The sequence below is a fragment of the Sinocyclocheilus grahami genome, unplaced genomic scaffold (assembly GCF_001515645.1).
Source record: "Sinocyclocheilus grahami isolate Dianchi unplaced genomic scaffold, SAMN03320097.WGS_v1.1 scaffold354.1, whole genome shotgun sequence".
Taxonomy (NCBI): domain Eukaryota; kingdom Metazoa; phylum Chordata; class Actinopteri; order Cypriniformes; family Cyprinidae; genus Sinocyclocheilus; species Sinocyclocheilus grahami.
The window spans coordinates 736,827-754,264 of NW_015505533.1; the positions used below are offsets into that span (position 1 = coordinate 736,827).

General features: G+C 39.3%; 1 protein-coding gene across 1 annotated transcript in view; it reads right to left on the reverse strand.

The window, feature by feature from the left end:
• The window catches only part of LOC107548750 (interleukin-17 receptor C-like), a 23,159-nt gene extending 6,530 nt beyond the window's left edge, over positions 1 to 16,629 (reverse strand). Inside the window, exons 1-14 of the mRNA XM_016229558.1 lie at positions 16,294 to 16,629; positions 12,210 to 12,225; positions 11,263 to 11,355; positions 11,081 to 11,172; positions 9,229 to 9,318; positions 9,019 to 9,130; positions 8,772 to 8,908; positions 8,496 to 8,561; positions 8,331 to 8,397; positions 2,899 to 3,074; positions 2,546 to 2,593; positions 2,421 to 2,466; positions 2,154 to 2,308; positions 1,065 to 1,133 (exon numbers count right to left, since the gene is read on the reverse strand). Of these exons, the coding sequence (XP_016085044.1) occupies positions 1,065 to 1,133; positions 2,154 to 2,308; positions 2,421 to 2,466; positions 2,546 to 2,593; positions 2,899 to 3,074; positions 8,331 to 8,397; positions 8,496 to 8,561; positions 8,772 to 8,908; positions 9,019 to 9,130; positions 9,229 to 9,318; positions 11,081 to 11,172; positions 11,263 to 11,355; positions 12,210 to 12,225; positions 16,294 to 16,389 (1,263 nt within the window). The 5' untranslated portion in view covers positions 16,390 to 16,629. The remainder of the gene's footprint in view (positions 1 to 1,064; positions 1,134 to 2,153; positions 2,309 to 2,420; positions 2,467 to 2,545; positions 2,594 to 2,898; positions 3,075 to 8,330; positions 8,398 to 8,495; positions 8,562 to 8,771; positions 8,909 to 9,018; positions 9,131 to 9,228; positions 9,319 to 11,080; positions 11,173 to 11,262; positions 11,356 to 12,209; positions 12,226 to 16,293) is intronic.
• Positions 16,630 to 17,438: the final 809 nt, after the last annotated feature.

Here is a 17,438-nt window from a genome sequence, read left to right on the forward strand (position 1 = left end):
ATGTCTACCCACTGATGTAGCCAAGACTTTTATGCATGCTACAATCTTTTCTCATCTGACATACTGTCTGACATGTTGGGGTCAAGCAGGGGAAACTGTTATTAAACCTTTAAAATCTCTTTATAAACAGACCTTAAAAACTCTAGACAAAAAGCCTAACCAATATCACCACTGTAGGGTTTTGGAGAAATACAATTTTTTGAGCTTTGATAATTTTAGACTTTTCTCAAATTTGTGTATGGTATATAAAATTTTAAATGGTTTAGCCCCTTCTGTACTTCGTGATTTTGTGCATTTTCGCTCTACAGTCTCTGTAAGATCTACTAGATCATCATCTACTAGTGATTGTGTTGTTCCTTTTCGTCATTCTGCCTTTGGATCATCATCTTTCTCAGTGAAAGCTATTATTCACTGGAACACTCTACCAGAAGACATAACGATGTGCACATCTATTGACATGTTTAAATTAAAACTAAAATTGTATTTAAAAGCAACTCAAATCTGTAAACACTGATACAGTTGTGGCTTAACTGAACGTCATCTTTACTGTTTTTTTTGGCTCTGATGGGATGTGTATAAGTATTACTGTATTGTATGTGTTTGTTATTTTGTTCTTATGTCTACCTGTGATTATGATTACCTGCCAAGGGACCACGGATGAAAACTAGCCGTTGGCTAAATTCGGTACAATGCATGAAAAGGAAACATTTATGTTAAAATTGTACATGGTCCCTTTTCAAATTTCAATTTGTTTGTGAAACAGTGGTGTGCTGCTACATGGTCTCAGGTCGTCAACTCAGAAATAAATAGTTATTTTGTATAAACTTTTATTAATTTTTGTGTAAAAACAAAGAACTCCGCTCCTCTGAGTTAAGGAAGAGCTGTTAAATGTAGTGTCTGATATCACTTCTGCTTCACTCATGCACTGTGGGACACAGCACAGTGTGCAGAAACAGTATGAGTACTACGCTAGTAAGACCTATGCAACGGTTAACAGAAAAGAGTTATAAAGTGCAAACAGAAAACAAATGATAAACGGACAGACTGTAAATGAAAGGCATTACCTGCACACACAGTCCTGATGAGAGGAAGGGGAAGGGCACGCTCAGCTCAGCATCAGTGGCGCCCTCATCCTGAGGAGAGCAGTAATAACAGGAGTCAAACTGTATCACACTGAAGAACAGATACTTCCCAAACCTGAGTTGGAATTAAAATGTTAAATTATCATGAGAAGAAATGCAAGAGCAGCTGTATAAGAAGAGCTAGTTTAGTGACTATTGTACAAAAATATTTGACTGCAGAATGCTGCCACTAATCGATGAAAATGAGAAAGAACTGCATAGAGCGATAAAAAAAAAGCATAAGCTCTATGCAGGACTGCGGGACTGGCTGACCTTATAAAATGTAACTTACTAGCGTAATATCTACTATTTGAAAACATTTTAAAATTGTAAATTTTTTTATCATCATCAATGCCTTGAGCCCTGTTGTAAAAACTTCATAAGTGATGATTTGCAACGCTCCTCAGTGATGCAGATTTGAAAATGATTATGTTGGGAATAACTATTATAATTACTATTATTACAGATAACACTTGTTCTACCTTCATGTACTATTACTACAAAACAGCTCCAATATCTTTTGAAATACTGAATAATGTCATTTAAACTTTACAGATGTAAACATAATATAAGCACATTACACAGCAAAGGACAAATGTGGCAGGGGCTTTAGCAACAGATGCCCACAGAGTTGTCACATATGAGATTCTTTCACATTCTTTCTCATGCATTGCTGAATGCAAACACTAACTGAATCTGGAATGAAACTCTTTAAACAGAAGGAAATCTACTAACCACCCGGCGTGAGACGACGTTTCCTTGAGATGAACACGTCTCTCCCTGTCTGGCGCACAGCTGAGCAGCAAACAAAGCGGCGACGCTGAACCTCAGGTGCAGGTGCAGGTGCAGAGATCCAGGAACGACCGCCACGCTCCACTCGGAGCGGCCCTCTGACACAGAGAGAGAGAGAGAGAGAGAGAGAGAGAGAGAGAGAGAGAGAGAGACAGACACACGCGCAAACACCACAACACCACCCACCCTCGCCAACTGAATCTGGAATGAAACTCTTTAAACAGAAGGAAATCTACTAACCACCCGGCGTGAGACGACGTTTCCTTGAGATGAACACGTCTCTCCCTGTCTGGCGCACAGCTGAGCAGCAAACAAAGCGGCGACGCTGAACCTCAGGTGCAGGTGCAGGTGCAGAGATCCAGGAACGACCGCCACGCTCCACTCGGAGCGGCCCTCTGACACAGAGAGAGAGAGAGAGAGAGAGAGAGAGAGAGAGAGAGAGAGAGAGTCAGACAGACGCCAGCACACCACACCACACCACATCACACTCGCTCCTGCACTCCTCACCTGACTCGAACGGACAGAAGACCTGACCACTGCCATTTAGAGAAAACTGCAACCAAAACATCATACACACATGAGAAACACAAACATCTGAATCATGCATTAATGTGTGCTTGAGCATGCCTTACCTTCACACACATCTGAGGGTGTTTATCCACAGCAGACACATTATATTGCTGTTGAAAAAGCGAAATGCGGTTATGTTGCGCATAACCTACTGTCATCCAATACATTGCATATACTGGGAAAAGTATGCATAAAATACTTCAGTGACAAAATGTACAGTATATGCATTGCATCCAAGTTGGTGTTGCATTTTTAGGTGCAATTTTAAACTATCATTCTTGGGGAATTTGTTCGGACGGTTAAAATCTATTTTGACGCAAAACATGTAACATAATGAGGTCATGTGACAACTACGTAACATACTGCCACCTCTGTTCATCTCTGCACTTATGATGTTGGTGGGATCGTCACGTACCCGTCTGGCCCCGTGGAGGGTGGCGTTGGGGGCGGGGACACAGTAAAAGTTCTGCCTGGGGATTCGCCAGCACAGAGACACGGAGGGATCCGATTGGTCAGCGGGGCAGCGAGGCTTCCACTCCAGAACAGAGCCACGAACTTCAACTGAGCTGGAGGACAAGATATCACCTCCATCTGCAGGAGCAGCACAGAGACGACGATGCCGTCAGTCAACCACACCACAGACACAGCTTACACTAGAAGTGAAAAGGTGACGTGATGGCGCCGTTGTGTGTGGCTTGCCGTCTGCTCCCTTCTTAGTTTGTCTATTTTACGGTTTTCTTTTATTTCAAGTTGTTTCACCGCTTATAGTATATGACCGTCAAACGCTTTTAATTTAGCAAATCTCTAAGACCCTGTTTGATCATCCCAAATCATGATGTGGATCTCAGACGTTTTGTCATTACCAACTGCCTCTGATCAGCTACCCCAGCCCCGTTCGCCTCGTCTTCGTCGTGTGTGTGTGCACAATCTCCGCTCACAGGTAAGGATGGCTTTGGTCAATGCAAAATCCGCTGTGAATAAGCCTTTTATCCTCAATGACTTTTTCACTGCGCGTTGGATTTTCTATTCGTTACAGAAACCTGGTTCACTGCTAGGGATGTGAGTCCGTTTTCAGGATTGTTACCTGACTACTGTACATTTTTAAATTCCCCATGAACTGTGAGAAGGGGTGGAGGATTGACAACTATTTTTAAAGAGAATTTTTCTTGTCAGGTTTTAAAGACGGATGCGTATAACAGTTTTGAACTTCAACTCCTGGCTCTGGGCTCTGTTAACCCATTGGTGACTGCATTGATATATCGACCCCCAAAACCTCACAAAGTCTTTTTAAGTGGTATTATTCCTAATTTTGATTTCAATGTTCATGTGTGCTGCTGTCCCAGAACTTTATTAGCCTTATAGACTCATTTGATCTAGTTCAACTGGTGAGAGGTGCCACTCATTCACTTGACCCTGTGCTGTCCCGTGGTTTTTCAGTGCTGGACATTGAATTAGGTGATTAGTTTCTCAAATAATAAACCTATTTTATTTACTGTTCCTTTGTCATTTCCTGTTGTTAAATCAGGTAAACCTGCCTGTATGACTCGTATAATATCTTCCACCACTAGTGATACTTTCTCATCAATGTTCCAGGAGTTTTCTCAATCTCTAGTCTCCTTTCCATCTGATCAAAGTGCCGAAGAGCTTATTCATTGTTTTAATGATGTCTGCACTAACATATTGGATTCTGTAGCTCTGCAGCTTAAAAAATCCAAACCCAAGTCTGTACCCTGGTTAAATGATACTCCCTGTGCTCTTAGACAGACTTGCAGAAGAGCTGAAAGAAGGTGGAAGAAAGACGAGCTCCAGAGTTCTTATGAAATCTTAAAGTCTTCTTTATCTCAATATCAGTAATATAAGTTTTTGATGTGGTTGGCACGTTTTTTCTAGTTTTTATTAATAAGTGCCTGGAATCAGGAATTGTACCTGATTGTTTAAAGCATGCAATTGTTAAGACTCTTTTAAAAAGTCCTAATCTGGATCCAACAGTTTTATCTAATTTTAGGCCCATCTCTGATATTTCTTTTTTATCCAAAATTTTGGAGAAAGTGGTTTTTCACCAGCTGCAGAGATTTTTGAATGACAATAAGGTTTTTGATGCTTTCCAATCAGGTTTCAGAAAGTTTCACTCCACAGAGACAGCACTTGTAAAAGTTTTAAATGATGTTTTAATGGCCACTGACTCAGGTGACTCCGTTGTACTGGTACTATTAGATTTAAGTGCAGCATTTGGTACGGTTGACCATGAGGTCTTGCTTGCTCGGCTAGAGCAAGTTGTGGGCATCAGAATATCAGCATAAAGTTGGTTTCAGTCATATCCTAAAAATAGAAGCTTCTCAAACAATATAGGACGATGTTATTCAGAGGCAGTCCCCCTGACACAAAAATGGCTTAGACTCCCTCTGTGCCTGTCTTTCCGATGTAAAAGCCTGGATGTCTTTGAATATTTTTAATCTAAATGAAAGTAAAACAGAGATCATTGTGGTTGGCTCTTCTGAAGTTCCAAACATTTCTCATTTAAATTCTGGTGTTTTATCTTCTTCAGTTAAATCATGTGTTGGGCGTCTTATTCGACAGTGCACTTAAATTTGATAGACAAATACATTTAGTTGTCAAATCAAGTTTTTACCAACTAAGAGCATTGGCTAAAGTGAAGACCTTCCTTTCTTTTAAGCACTTTGAAACTGCACGTCTTGCTTGTATTTCTTCTAGAATTGATTATTGTAATTCCCTGTATCTGGGAATAAACAATTCTTCAATATCCAGATTAAAATTGGTCCAAACCGCGGCTGCACGTCTTTTAACTTGTGTTCGCAAATACGAACATATCACTCCTGTGTTAACGTCTTTACATTGGCTCCCAGTCTGCTTTAGAATTGTTGCGTGAACATCATCCGGTAAGAACTCTTAGCTCTGCCAACCAGAGTTTGTTAACTGTTCCAAAGTCAAAATGAAAATCTAGGGGTGAGCGAGCTTTTGCCATAGCCACACCTAAATTTGAAACGCGTTACCGATCCATATTAGAACTGCACCAACATTACATATTTTTAAATCAAAGTTAAAAACTTATCTCTTCACTATAGCCTATGACTTGTGATGTCGTTTGTTGTGGTTTGCATACATGTTTATATAAGTCTTTTTTAGAACATTGTACAGCACACATTGGTCAACTGTAGTGGTTTTTAATTGTGCTTTATAAATAAACTGAGACTACACTAGACAACACTAAGCTGGTTGGTGTACAAGTCTACAGTTTCTTGAATGCAGCTTCACTGCGTGACTGATTTGAAACTCTCTATATGCTCCAACTCAAAAATACAATACAGCTGTGCATTGGACATTTTAAATATATATTTAAATATCTCATCTTTGAAATTTTTCACTAAACTGGCTGCATAGCAGTTCCTTCTCTGTGGTCGATACACGTCACGCTGCCTGAGTGCGGTCAGAATGTATGGAAGCTTGTTTCTTCCACAGAATAAAAAAAAAAGAAATAAATAAAAAGGGAACTGCAATTTTTCTCACAAATTTGACTTTTTTTTTGCAGTTATGTATATCTCAGATTTGTTTATCTTACAATTCTTGTATTTTTCATCCTGTGCAGAAACAAGCTTCCATAGGATTGTGCAACTTTAGGCAGAATAAACATATAGAAGAAAGACCTGCCAACCTTGGATTTTTTTTTTTTTAAGTACCATCAGTGCGGCTGGGGGGTTGCAAGATTTAATGTTAAATATATTTTCTATTCTTTATAGGCTAATAATCAGGGTCCGCACTCAGTTTGTGATATTCCTGTTATACAGTATTTCAGAGTAAACAGTAGGGATGCAACAATACAGTTAGCCCACAGTTCAATAAATATCTCAGTTTTTTTATTTTTTTTACCACAGTTTTTGGTCTAGTTCTTTTTTGCTATTTTTATATGCTATTAAAAAAATTATTATTTTTATGGATTGGCCATTATTTAGTGCGATGAACACATGTAATGTGTGATTTTTTTTTTTTTAAGTACCATCAGTGCGGCCGGGGGGTTGCAAGATTTAACGTTAAATATATTTTCTATTCTTTATAGGCTAATAATCAGGGTCCGCACTCAGTTTGTGATATTCCTGTTATACAGTATTTCAGAGTAAACAGTAGGGATGCAACAATACAGTTAGCCCACAGTTCAATAAATATCTCAGTTTTTTTATTTTTTTTTACCACAGTTTTTGGTCTAGTTCTTTTTTGCTATTTTTATATGCTATTTAAAAAATTATTATTTTTATGGATTGGCACTAAACTGGCTGCATAGCAGTTCCTTCTCTGTGGTCGATACACGTCACGCTGCCTGAGTGCGGTCAGAATGTATGGAAGCTTGTTTCTTCCACAGAATAAAAAAAAAAGAAATAAATAAAAAGGGAACTGCAATTTTTCTCACAAATTTGACTTTTTTTTTGCAGTTATGTATATCTCAGATTTGTTTATCTTACAATTCTTGTATTTTTCATCCTGTGCAGAAACAAGCTTCCATAGGATTGTGCAACTTTAGGCAGAATAAACATATAGAAGAAAGACCTGCCAACCTTGGATTTTTTTTTTTTTAAGTACCATCAGTGCGGCTGGGGGGTTGCAAGATTTAATGTTAAATATATTTTCTATTCTTTATAGGCTAATAATCAGGGTCCGCACTCAGTTTGTGATATTCCTGTTATACAGTATTTCAGAGTAAACAGTAGGGATGCAACAATACAGTTAGCCCACAGTTCAATAAATATCTCAGTTTTTTTATTTTTTTTACCACAGTTTTTGGTCTAGTTCTTTTTTGCTATTTTTATATGCTATTAAAAAAATTATTATTTTTATGGATTGGCCATTATTTAGTGCGATGAACACATGTAATGTGTGTTTCATTCACACTGGCCCTCGCGCAGAAATTCCACACATACATTATAGAAGAAATAGAACTCAGGACGCTCCAGGAAATCCCTAATATGGACAAAAACAGCCAGCTATTGCTGTAACTGAATGAAAGAAGACAGAAACGCTTTGAATGATGACATTAAAAAAACACTGTACTGCGACAATGTTTGTGTTCTTAAAACCACCTCGAGTATTTTAATAATTAAGTAACGTTATATTTATAATCCACTGCTAATGACTTAGCCGTTATTCCAGTGTAGAATTTATTTCTGCGTCATTCTGTGATAAGAAGCCACATCAGATCAAGAGGGAAATTATTTTAAATATTTGTCTGTTGTGCAGTAAAAGAATGTTATAATGTTATTTTTTGTTGTTGGACAAAAGGTTTAGTCATTACAAGGGAAGATGCTCGGCGTGTTGCTTTTTCAGATGCAGGCGTTTCCTCATCTCAGCACGCAGACTCATGGACACACAAACAGAGCCAGCTTGGAGAGAAATAAAACGCATGGAAGTTTAAAAGCAAAACCTAAAAAAATGCTGATTGGTTGAACTCGTCATCTTTTTCTGTTGCTTGTTTTGAATACTGCACATGGACAGAGCCAGGTTTTTTGCGTAGTTTAGAGTGACAGATCATACCAGTGTACTTTGAGGTCAAAATGCGCATCCGCTACGCAAAATGCGAGAGAGTCACACTGCACATTCACTTTACCAAACGTAGTGACATTTTATTCTTTACAGTCGGCACTGCACCCGTCTGTTGAATGGGGATTTCATTTGGATCAGGCTCGATTAATTTCTCTCCTATGGAGGAGTTGACATGACGTTCTGGTTGAGTTATCAGTTCAATTATTTCTTTGCACGTCATCGCTAATAATATCTATTCTATATATACACTGCGCATGATCTTCACACTAAGTGTTGCTTCCACAAATATCATTGACTCACGTGGCAGCGCTTTCTCTTTTAAGGGACACTGTGTGTTTCTTCTGGAATCAGGGCCTGGAAACCACAGCTGTGAACACAGAACAATGCATACATTTATAAGGAGGAAAACATTTTCAAAACCAACAAAGTGTGTGTGTGTGTGTGTGTGAGAACAGCAGAGCACACCTGCACACAGACACAAGGTATCAGATAGGGGAAGCTCAGATTGAAGGTTTTAACCTTCGCTTCAGTCTGCAACACAAACACAACACCTCAATGGCTTATTGAAGATTTATACACTTTATGATGGCCACAGCTTCTTACATCCGGTCATTTGAGAAATCGTATATTAATCTACGGAAACACTGTGTATGCCATGTGAGACCGTACAGTTTTTATTATGAAGTCTACCTTCTCAAAAATGTAGATCTTATATAAAGCAAGATGACATATTTCACCCACCGTACTAAAATAAATTCCTTCACACACTGCGTGTGAATGGTTGTAGCACAGGCTGATCTTCACCTGACTGTGGTCTGTTTCCATTCGTACAGTGAAGCGTTTAGCATGTTCATCCACCGTGACACTGGCTTTGGGCACTGGACCGTCAGTGTGAGGATCAGAAACACACATGGAAAACAGCAGATGTGAATGCAGCTGCTTTGCTGTGTTCTGACATTATGAGAGTGGTACAGAGAGAGAGACAGACCTGTGTGCTCTACGACGTAAGATGTGCTGATGAGCACACGACTGTGGCTGTGAACGGACACGCTGACGGTGGATCCAGGCTGGGCTGGGAAACAATCATACCTCACAATCCACTGGAGGGCGACAGACAAACACAGCTAAAACCACTGCAAACACGCTTCATTCACATTGAGTCAACAACACACGTGAAGGAACGCCAGCGCTCACTCACAAAGGCCTGATGGGACGTCACGGTCGTTACATGCTTCTGAATTTTAGCTTTGCGAGGCTGAAGCCACGGCTCGCCACTACTGCTGGTCCACTGGTGAAGGAGAAAATACAATCATTACAATGCCCCAGATTCAGTTTAGCTTAAAGAAGACTTCACGCTGACTGAGAGCAGCAGTAAAACACAGCTGAATTCAAATTTAGAGGAAAATTTAGCACATATATGTTAGAAGTTTTTTTTTTTTTTTACACAAATGCTAGTGTATTTGTATTGTTGTACACTCTAGCCGTTCAAAGTATTCTCCATTTGACCTCGGGTGCAAGCACAGGTGGCTGACACACTATACAGTGCTCGCATGACGAATGACGAAACCTATATGCAATTTTCTCTACCAATGTCATTGCAGACAATAAAGATCACATGTGCCAACACCTCATTCAGCTGGATACGATTACCTGACTTTCTCACTATCAGTATGAACTATCCTGAAGTGAGCATCAATGCATCACTAGTCATTTCTGTAAACCAATAAAACATTCATTTTAAATGACCTGCTGCATTTACTAGTCCAGCGGTTCTCGAAAGGTGGATTGTGATCCAAAAACAGGCCACAGAATTGCACTGATCATGGATCAATGCAAATAATAACACGCAACTAATTCTATAACTATATATGCATTTAAGATAACTAAATAAATAGGTTCATCAACGAGGAAGAAAAAACACTGTGGCACATCAAACATCAACTTCCTCAAATCCTCCTTTGGTGGAGCGTGACATACATTCAGCCTTGAAACTCATGAACTAAACCACACGGTGTGCAATGAAACACTCCAGCTCCACTAGCAAAAATTATAAATGCCATTAGTGTTTTGTGAAGCAAGTCAGCTTGCAAACAAGGCAAGGCAAGGCTAATTTTATTTTCAGAGCACAAGTTTAACACAACCGTAGTTGATGGAAAATGCTTTACAATAAAAATAAATCTGAATTTATAGGAGAAAAGGAAAGTGGGGAAAAAAGACAAAGGAAAATAAAAACAAGTATCAAAACAATTAAAATGTACATACATAAAACACCAATTCAGCTACTCAAAGTACATACACAGCATCACTCAAATGCTAGAGAGTAAGTCTTTAAGCTGGGTTTAAAAGCATCCAGCGATGGAGAAGATGGAGAAGGCAGCTGTTCCACAGCTTTGGGGCAACTACGGAAAAAGCTCGATCAACTTTTGTTTTCCAACGAGAACGGTGGACAGATAACAAGATCTTAATGACCTAGAAGCTGTATATGGCCTAATAAGATCACATCACAAATATAATCCGGGCAAAATTATGCAATGCCTTGTATGTAAAAAGAAGGATTTTAAAATGTTATAAGGAGCCAATGCAATGAGGCAAGGACAGGGCAGATATGATCCCTTTTCTTGGTTCCTGTTAACAATCTGGCTGCTGCATTTTGAATCATCTGTAACCGAGACGCAGGTAATGCAATGTATAAAGAGCTGCATTAATCCAATCGAGAGGAAATTAGTGCATGAACTACAATTTCAAGGTCTTTCACTTTTGCCACTGATCTGAGATGAAAAAAAGCTACTCTTTACAACTGCATTTACATGCTTGTCAAATTGGAGAAGATTTGTTGCATGATTGTGTAGGTTACTACTTAAGAAACCTAACTGTGTTTTAATAGCAGCAGGACCCAGTAGAAGCACTTTGGTTTTATTCTCATTCAGTTGCAGAGAGCTATTTGTCATACAACTGATTACACAGTTATATAAACAAGCGATGATAAATGAAATGTTGGAACTGGTCTATGCTAAATCTAATGAAGATAGGCGAGTCGGCCACAGACGTACCCTGAGAGTGCTGCTCCGTTCCCACATGAGCAGCGTGTAGGAGTCACCCGTCTCAGAGTCGCTCAACTCAATCGTCAGCGATTCGTTTGCCTCTACAAACACAGGACAGAGTGGTGAGCTCAGTCAGTCAGTCAGTCAGTCGCTGTGATCACGGAGCAGACGAGCTGTGGTGTTGTACATACGCAGAGGATGGACGGAGAGCCGCACACGGACACACACGTCCAGCTGGTCCTGCCAGCGCAGCGTCCAGAGTCTCAGCTCAGGCAGCCCTCGCTCTGTTCAGTCCAACACAAGACAAACATGCAAAAGAGGACAGGCGTCACCCAATGATCGATTTTTCCTACATTTAATGTCAGCTACATATATGCATCATTATTGCACTAACTAGCAAGATTTCAGAAAGCTGCATCACACACAACAGCAGTCTAAAACCATGAGCTGAGGAGCGGAGACATTTAGCTACTGAATCTGACATTATTACCATCTCATTCTGCTTTCTGAAAGAAAACGTCAGGAATGAGAAATCACGGGAGTCATCATCATTTATTTGATTCACTTAGCAGAACTCTAATAGTGAGCAGAAGTCAAGCCAACTTCATTTCTGTAGCACTATATAAATAGTTTGTTTCAAAGCGGAAAATAACAGTGTTACTTGAGTCAGGTTAATCTTGCTTCAATTCAGTTCAGTAACAGTGTTAATGCTGCAAAATGTGTCAATTATTATAAAGCAGCTCTCCAGAAGACAACAGTGACATCTTTCAGCTCAAGTCTGGTTTGAAAATCAAGTCTGAGATCACTTCCTTTGGCTTTAGTACAAATGACAGTTTACAGTAAAAGTGGATTATTTTCTCACACTGTATGAAGGAAGGGGTTTGAATACATAAAAATACAGCTCTTTGGAGTGAGTGAATGTCTTTAGAGAATACATGAAGTCTTTACATGAAATATCAAAATCAAACTTTTGCTCAGAATAACACAAGAAAATTGTTTTGACATGCAGAAACACATAATGCTTCCTTGAATGTGGCCATTTAAACTTCTTACTTTACCGTACAGGTCTACAGTGTGGATGTAACACTAAAAGGAACAATGTAGACATTCTGAAGTGATGTATTGTGTCATGACTTACCAGCACCACTCCATTCCTTTAGAGAGACAGAGAGAGAGAAAAGAGAAAGATTTAGCTGAAGTTCAAAAGTCTCGCACTTGAGCATTGTTTAAGAATGTAAAAAGAGATGCATCAATGTCAGCTACACAATAGTGTGTGTTAACATGAGTTCAGTTCAGAGATCTTATCATCTAGAAGTACTTAACAACAACCTCTGAGTGTGTGTGTATGAGTGTGTGTGCGTGTGTGAGTGCGTGTGTGTGTGTGTGCGAGAGTGTGCGTGTGTGAGTGTGTTTTATGTTGACTGGTTTTATATGGATATCTTCTGATGGGAGATTGATCTAATAAATATCCAATATAGATTCCCTAGAGAAAATAAATATACTAAAACATATTTGAAATACAGTTATTTCATGCCAAGTATACTACAAATATATTTACACATTTATGTGCTTAATAAAAATACCCTGCAATTGTACTTTTAGTATACTAAACTAATTTTGTGCTTAATGCACTTTAATTGTGTGGAAGTAGTGCTGAGGTTCAACTTAAGATATACTGAAGTATATTTGATTGTGCTAAAGTGGAACTGTTGCAAGTGTACTTCAGGTTAGGGGTGTGCGATATTGACAAAAAATAATATCGCGATATTTTATCTATGACGATAATTAGACGATATTTTGCTGAGTGTGTTACTGTGCTGATATCTTAAGGACTGCCGAAGACAGCTGACTCCTAATGTTTTTAATATTCTTCATATTCTGTGTGGTGGTCAGTTCATACTGATAGAAATGAATCTTTTCCAATAAGTTTAAACTGATTTTTGCATTTTATGGGCATTTTTACCTTTATAAAGCCATTTTTTCTAAAAGTGTCCATTATCTTTTGAGTCAAATTCTTACATTTAATCAGGGAATTAGAATAATAAGACATTTGGGCTGTTACCGAGCAAATTAAATCAACACAGAAGCTGCATCTGAAGTGGCATTTAGACGTGTTTACACACATGTATTTTGTTTAATGCAAGACATGAATGCATTTAACCTGCAATTACAAATGCATAAATAATGTTTTGATATATTAAACATAAAACGTTGAATACTGATATTTGAAATGATTTAAAACATGAAAAAAACCAAAAAGAAAAGAAAGAAAAAGCAGAAATGTGAAATTAAAGCCGCCAGTAGGTGGCAGCAAGTCACTGTTAATAAGTGAGTCATTGGGATTGAACGAATCATTTAAACGGTTGATTCATTCAGGAACGAAACACCGTCATGTTGCTCAGAGACAAAACAGTGCTGTGGCTGTATTCAGAATGATTTTTGTTGGCGAAATAGAGCAAAAAAAAGCAATATGGGGTCTAAAACGTAAGTCTCTTAATTATCTTATTGTTTATTGAATTCAATGTCACATTTGTAATCATGGTAATTTTTGGAGAAAAACGGCACTCTTCGTGTGAAATTGAATAAGTATATGAAGTGGTATAAATATATAAATGTTCTGCTATCATGTCTTGAATTTGTGATCATTCTAAATGCATTTTAATAGCCTGAATCATGCAGTGAAAGAAAACACACTAAATGCGCACGCACTAGTCTAAACTTCACGTAATGCATGCGTGCGCTCTGTAGGGATGTTTTGAATGCTTTTTGCAAAATACTCGATAATGTCAAATCGCACATCGTTAAAACAACAATTACGATATTAATCGCAGACGATATATATCGCACACCCCTACTTCAGGTACACTTTTAATTAATTGCATTTAAAGACTGATATTATAAAGAGATTGTGCAATCCTTATTGATAGTGATGCTAAAACACATTTTAGGCTTAATAAGAAGAAATGTGCATTGTGCATAAAGTCTTCAGCAATATGAAAGTAAATATGTTAATATATTTGAACTATATACTTAGTATGAAATACATGGATTTAAAATATATTACTATTTTAGTAGGATTATACCGGTATATATATACACACCAAAACTTCAGTTAATTTTTAGGCCCATTCTGCAATTACTATACTCACAATCCAGCTGAACATTTAGCACTTTATTGCTTTCATAAATCCATACTGAAATATAATAAAATAATTTTAAGTTTTTCCCTTTTCACCACTTTTTTAAAGTGACATCTTTCTACTTTAGTCGGACTACTTCTCCAGAATGATTTGAACTCTTCACTATTTCCCTTCTTATTCTCAGCTTTATGATGGCCAGTTTTCATAACACTAACAAGAGAGCCAAATAAAAACTGAGCTCCATGAAGACACAGAACTCGCCTCCTCAAATGAACAGTCATCCCAAAATATAGTGTTCACACATATACCATTAAAAATGACATTAAATGTGCTGATTCTAAAAGTAATTCATGCTAAGGTCATTGTTACGGGGAAGTCGTGGCCTAATGGTTAATGGAGAGTCGGACTCGTAACCCAAAGGCTGTGGGTTCGAGTCTCGTATCAGCAGGGATTGTAGGTGGGGGGGAGTGAATGTACAGCGCTCTCTTCTACCTTCAATACCACGACTGAGGTGCCCTTGAGCAAGGCACCGAACCCCCAACTGCTCCCCGGGCGCTGCAGCATAAACGCTGCCCACTGCTCCAGGTGTGTGCTCTCGGTGTGTTCACAGTGTGTGTGTGTTCACTGCTGTGTGTGTGTGTGTGTGCACTTAGGATGGGTTAAATGCAGAGCACTAATTCGAGTATGGGTCACCATACTTGGCCACATGTCACGTCACTTTTTCAAACATCTCTGTACGCCGCTGGAAACAGCAAAGCCTGCCACGTCATACAACCAGATAAAGCCCACAACAAACACTTAGCCAAATAAGTGCATCTCCACAAAAATCTGCTGTTTCTACGCCGTCTTTAGCCACACAGCCTTGATGACACTTATATGCAGCTTTCACACTATTGTTCACACCGTTTGAGGCGCAGACAACCAACATATGAACGAAACCTTCAAGAGACCATTAAAAAGTACTCAAACTTTTGATTCACTGATTCTTTGGGTTTGTGTGCCGTGAGTGCTGTTTGAGAGGTATTTTACCCAGCATGCACTGCAACTTATCTTTAAACACTGCAAATTTATGTTAGTGTTCCCATTTTGTAAAACAGCAAGCAAATAATCCCTCTTAAACGTCAAAAACATCAGTGAGCACAAAAGAGGCGGCGCATGAACACATGTTTTTGTGTTTTATTCAATTGGAATCCTGTAACATGTTTATGAGAGCGGTAACAGTAACAGAGGATAGTATGTAAGAGGTCTACAACAGAGTGACTGTCTACTCCTGCCGTACCTTCACCTCTTAGCTTTTGCTTGTCATACAGAATTGAGCGATTTACGCTACCTTTTCCCTTTGTGTGACAACTCTTTTTGCATATAACTTTAACATACACTCATAGCTCTACAAATACACTCAAGGGGGAATTTGAAGACGACCAAAACCTCCCCTTCATTTTCCTCTGAGTTACCCGTGTCGTCCTACAACGAGTACCAGAGACGGCTGTGTTAGTACACGCTCTACACTGTACCAGAGACTAGTCTGTAGTCAAGTGCCTCAGCACGTAAACAATATAGACATGTGTCCAGTATAGGATATCTGAGTCAGCAGCAAGGTGAGAAAGTTCCTGAGCAATAGCATCATTACTATTTCCCACAGTTGAGAATAACAGTAAAGTCATCAGAAAAGCTACGAAACAACATAAACGGAAGTATCTGCTCACTCCTCAATCTCATGAGATGCTCTTAAACAGTGTGCTGGGCCATCACTACCCGCTCATTTAAACACATGCATTCACAGATTTAAACAGAAAGGAAGAAATACAATTTGAAACGAAAATGTAAAATGCAAGAACTCCAGAATGTTTGGACTGGACGCACAGGTATAGGTGTGTGTGTGTGTGTGTGTGTGTGTGTGTGTGTGTGTGTGTGTCTGTGTCTGTGTGTGTGTGTGTGTGTGTGTGTGTGTTTCCTGCTTCCGAGGACACCAGAGAGAAGCTGTGGGCTCGAGCACATGCACGGGCTGATCTGGAGCAGCTGGAGCTCTACCTGTGAACACAGTACTGTGTGCTGCGCTTTCAGTCATTAGTCCACACTCACCTGTCTGACTCTGAGACTGTCCCGTGCGGAGAACGACCCGACACGACACGACACCAACAGCAGAACTACACCAGCCACTAACGACGAGCTGCACATGGCTGCGAAGTAAACACACGGACCACTTTTCAGGTGTACATTATCCAGCGAAGCCGGCCACGGCAGAGCAGAGCAGAGCAGAGCAGAGCAGAGTAGAGTAGAGTAGAGTAGAGTTGAATAGAGTTTGTCAGATCGCCGCGGGTGGGTTCGGTGACGCACATCAGCGGAATTCCGGCGCCTCCTTCAAAAGGTCATAATTCATCTACATTCATGTGTTTAGCGGACGCCTTCGCACAAATCAGTTTACAGTACATTCAAGCTATCCATTTGACATGACCGAACTTAAACGCTCTGGTGCTAAAGGTGCTCCTGACGGCTGAAAAGACTGTTTCTTTAAGAATAGCGTGAGAAACGTACAGTAAGCTACAGTGCTGTCATGACAAACGCTGAACTTAAATAGTTCCGCACAGCTGTCAAGGTTGTTATCTTACAAACTAATGTGCTAACCCTTCTTTTTAAGGCTTGTTAATAAGGATTCATACTAGTAAACAATGTTATATTGCCAACTGGAACTAACGGGCGGGCTTTACATATTTTTGGCAGTGGAAAAAAACATATATTCTATAATGATCAATTCTGTTTACACTAAAATAGCAGCATTTTCTTTAGCAACAGGTGTGTAAATATAGTTAGGTGGCAGATATTTATACAGTACTGTAGTACATTATAAAAGAGTATGCAATAACATATTAAGTGTAAACTAACATATATAGATTTGATTAGATACATGCCACTTTATTGGGACAAAAGCCTCCCTACACCTACTAAAGCATACCTGCTGTATTATTAATGAGGCGTTTTATTTCCACTTTTCAAAAATTTACTTTATTTTTATTGAAAATAAATGGCTTTTTGATCTGGTGTGTGATGGGAAAAGGAGAAGCAGGAGGATTCGAACTCGGGCCATCGCGTCGGAAGCGCAGGTCTCGCGTGCTTTACTCACTGCGCCAGCGCTATAGAGCAGAGGCTGCTGCACAGAAACAGACGTCTTTTGCGGTGCTGTTTATCGGGCATTTGTGGGCGGAGTTCATGTAAATAGCCTCTGCCAA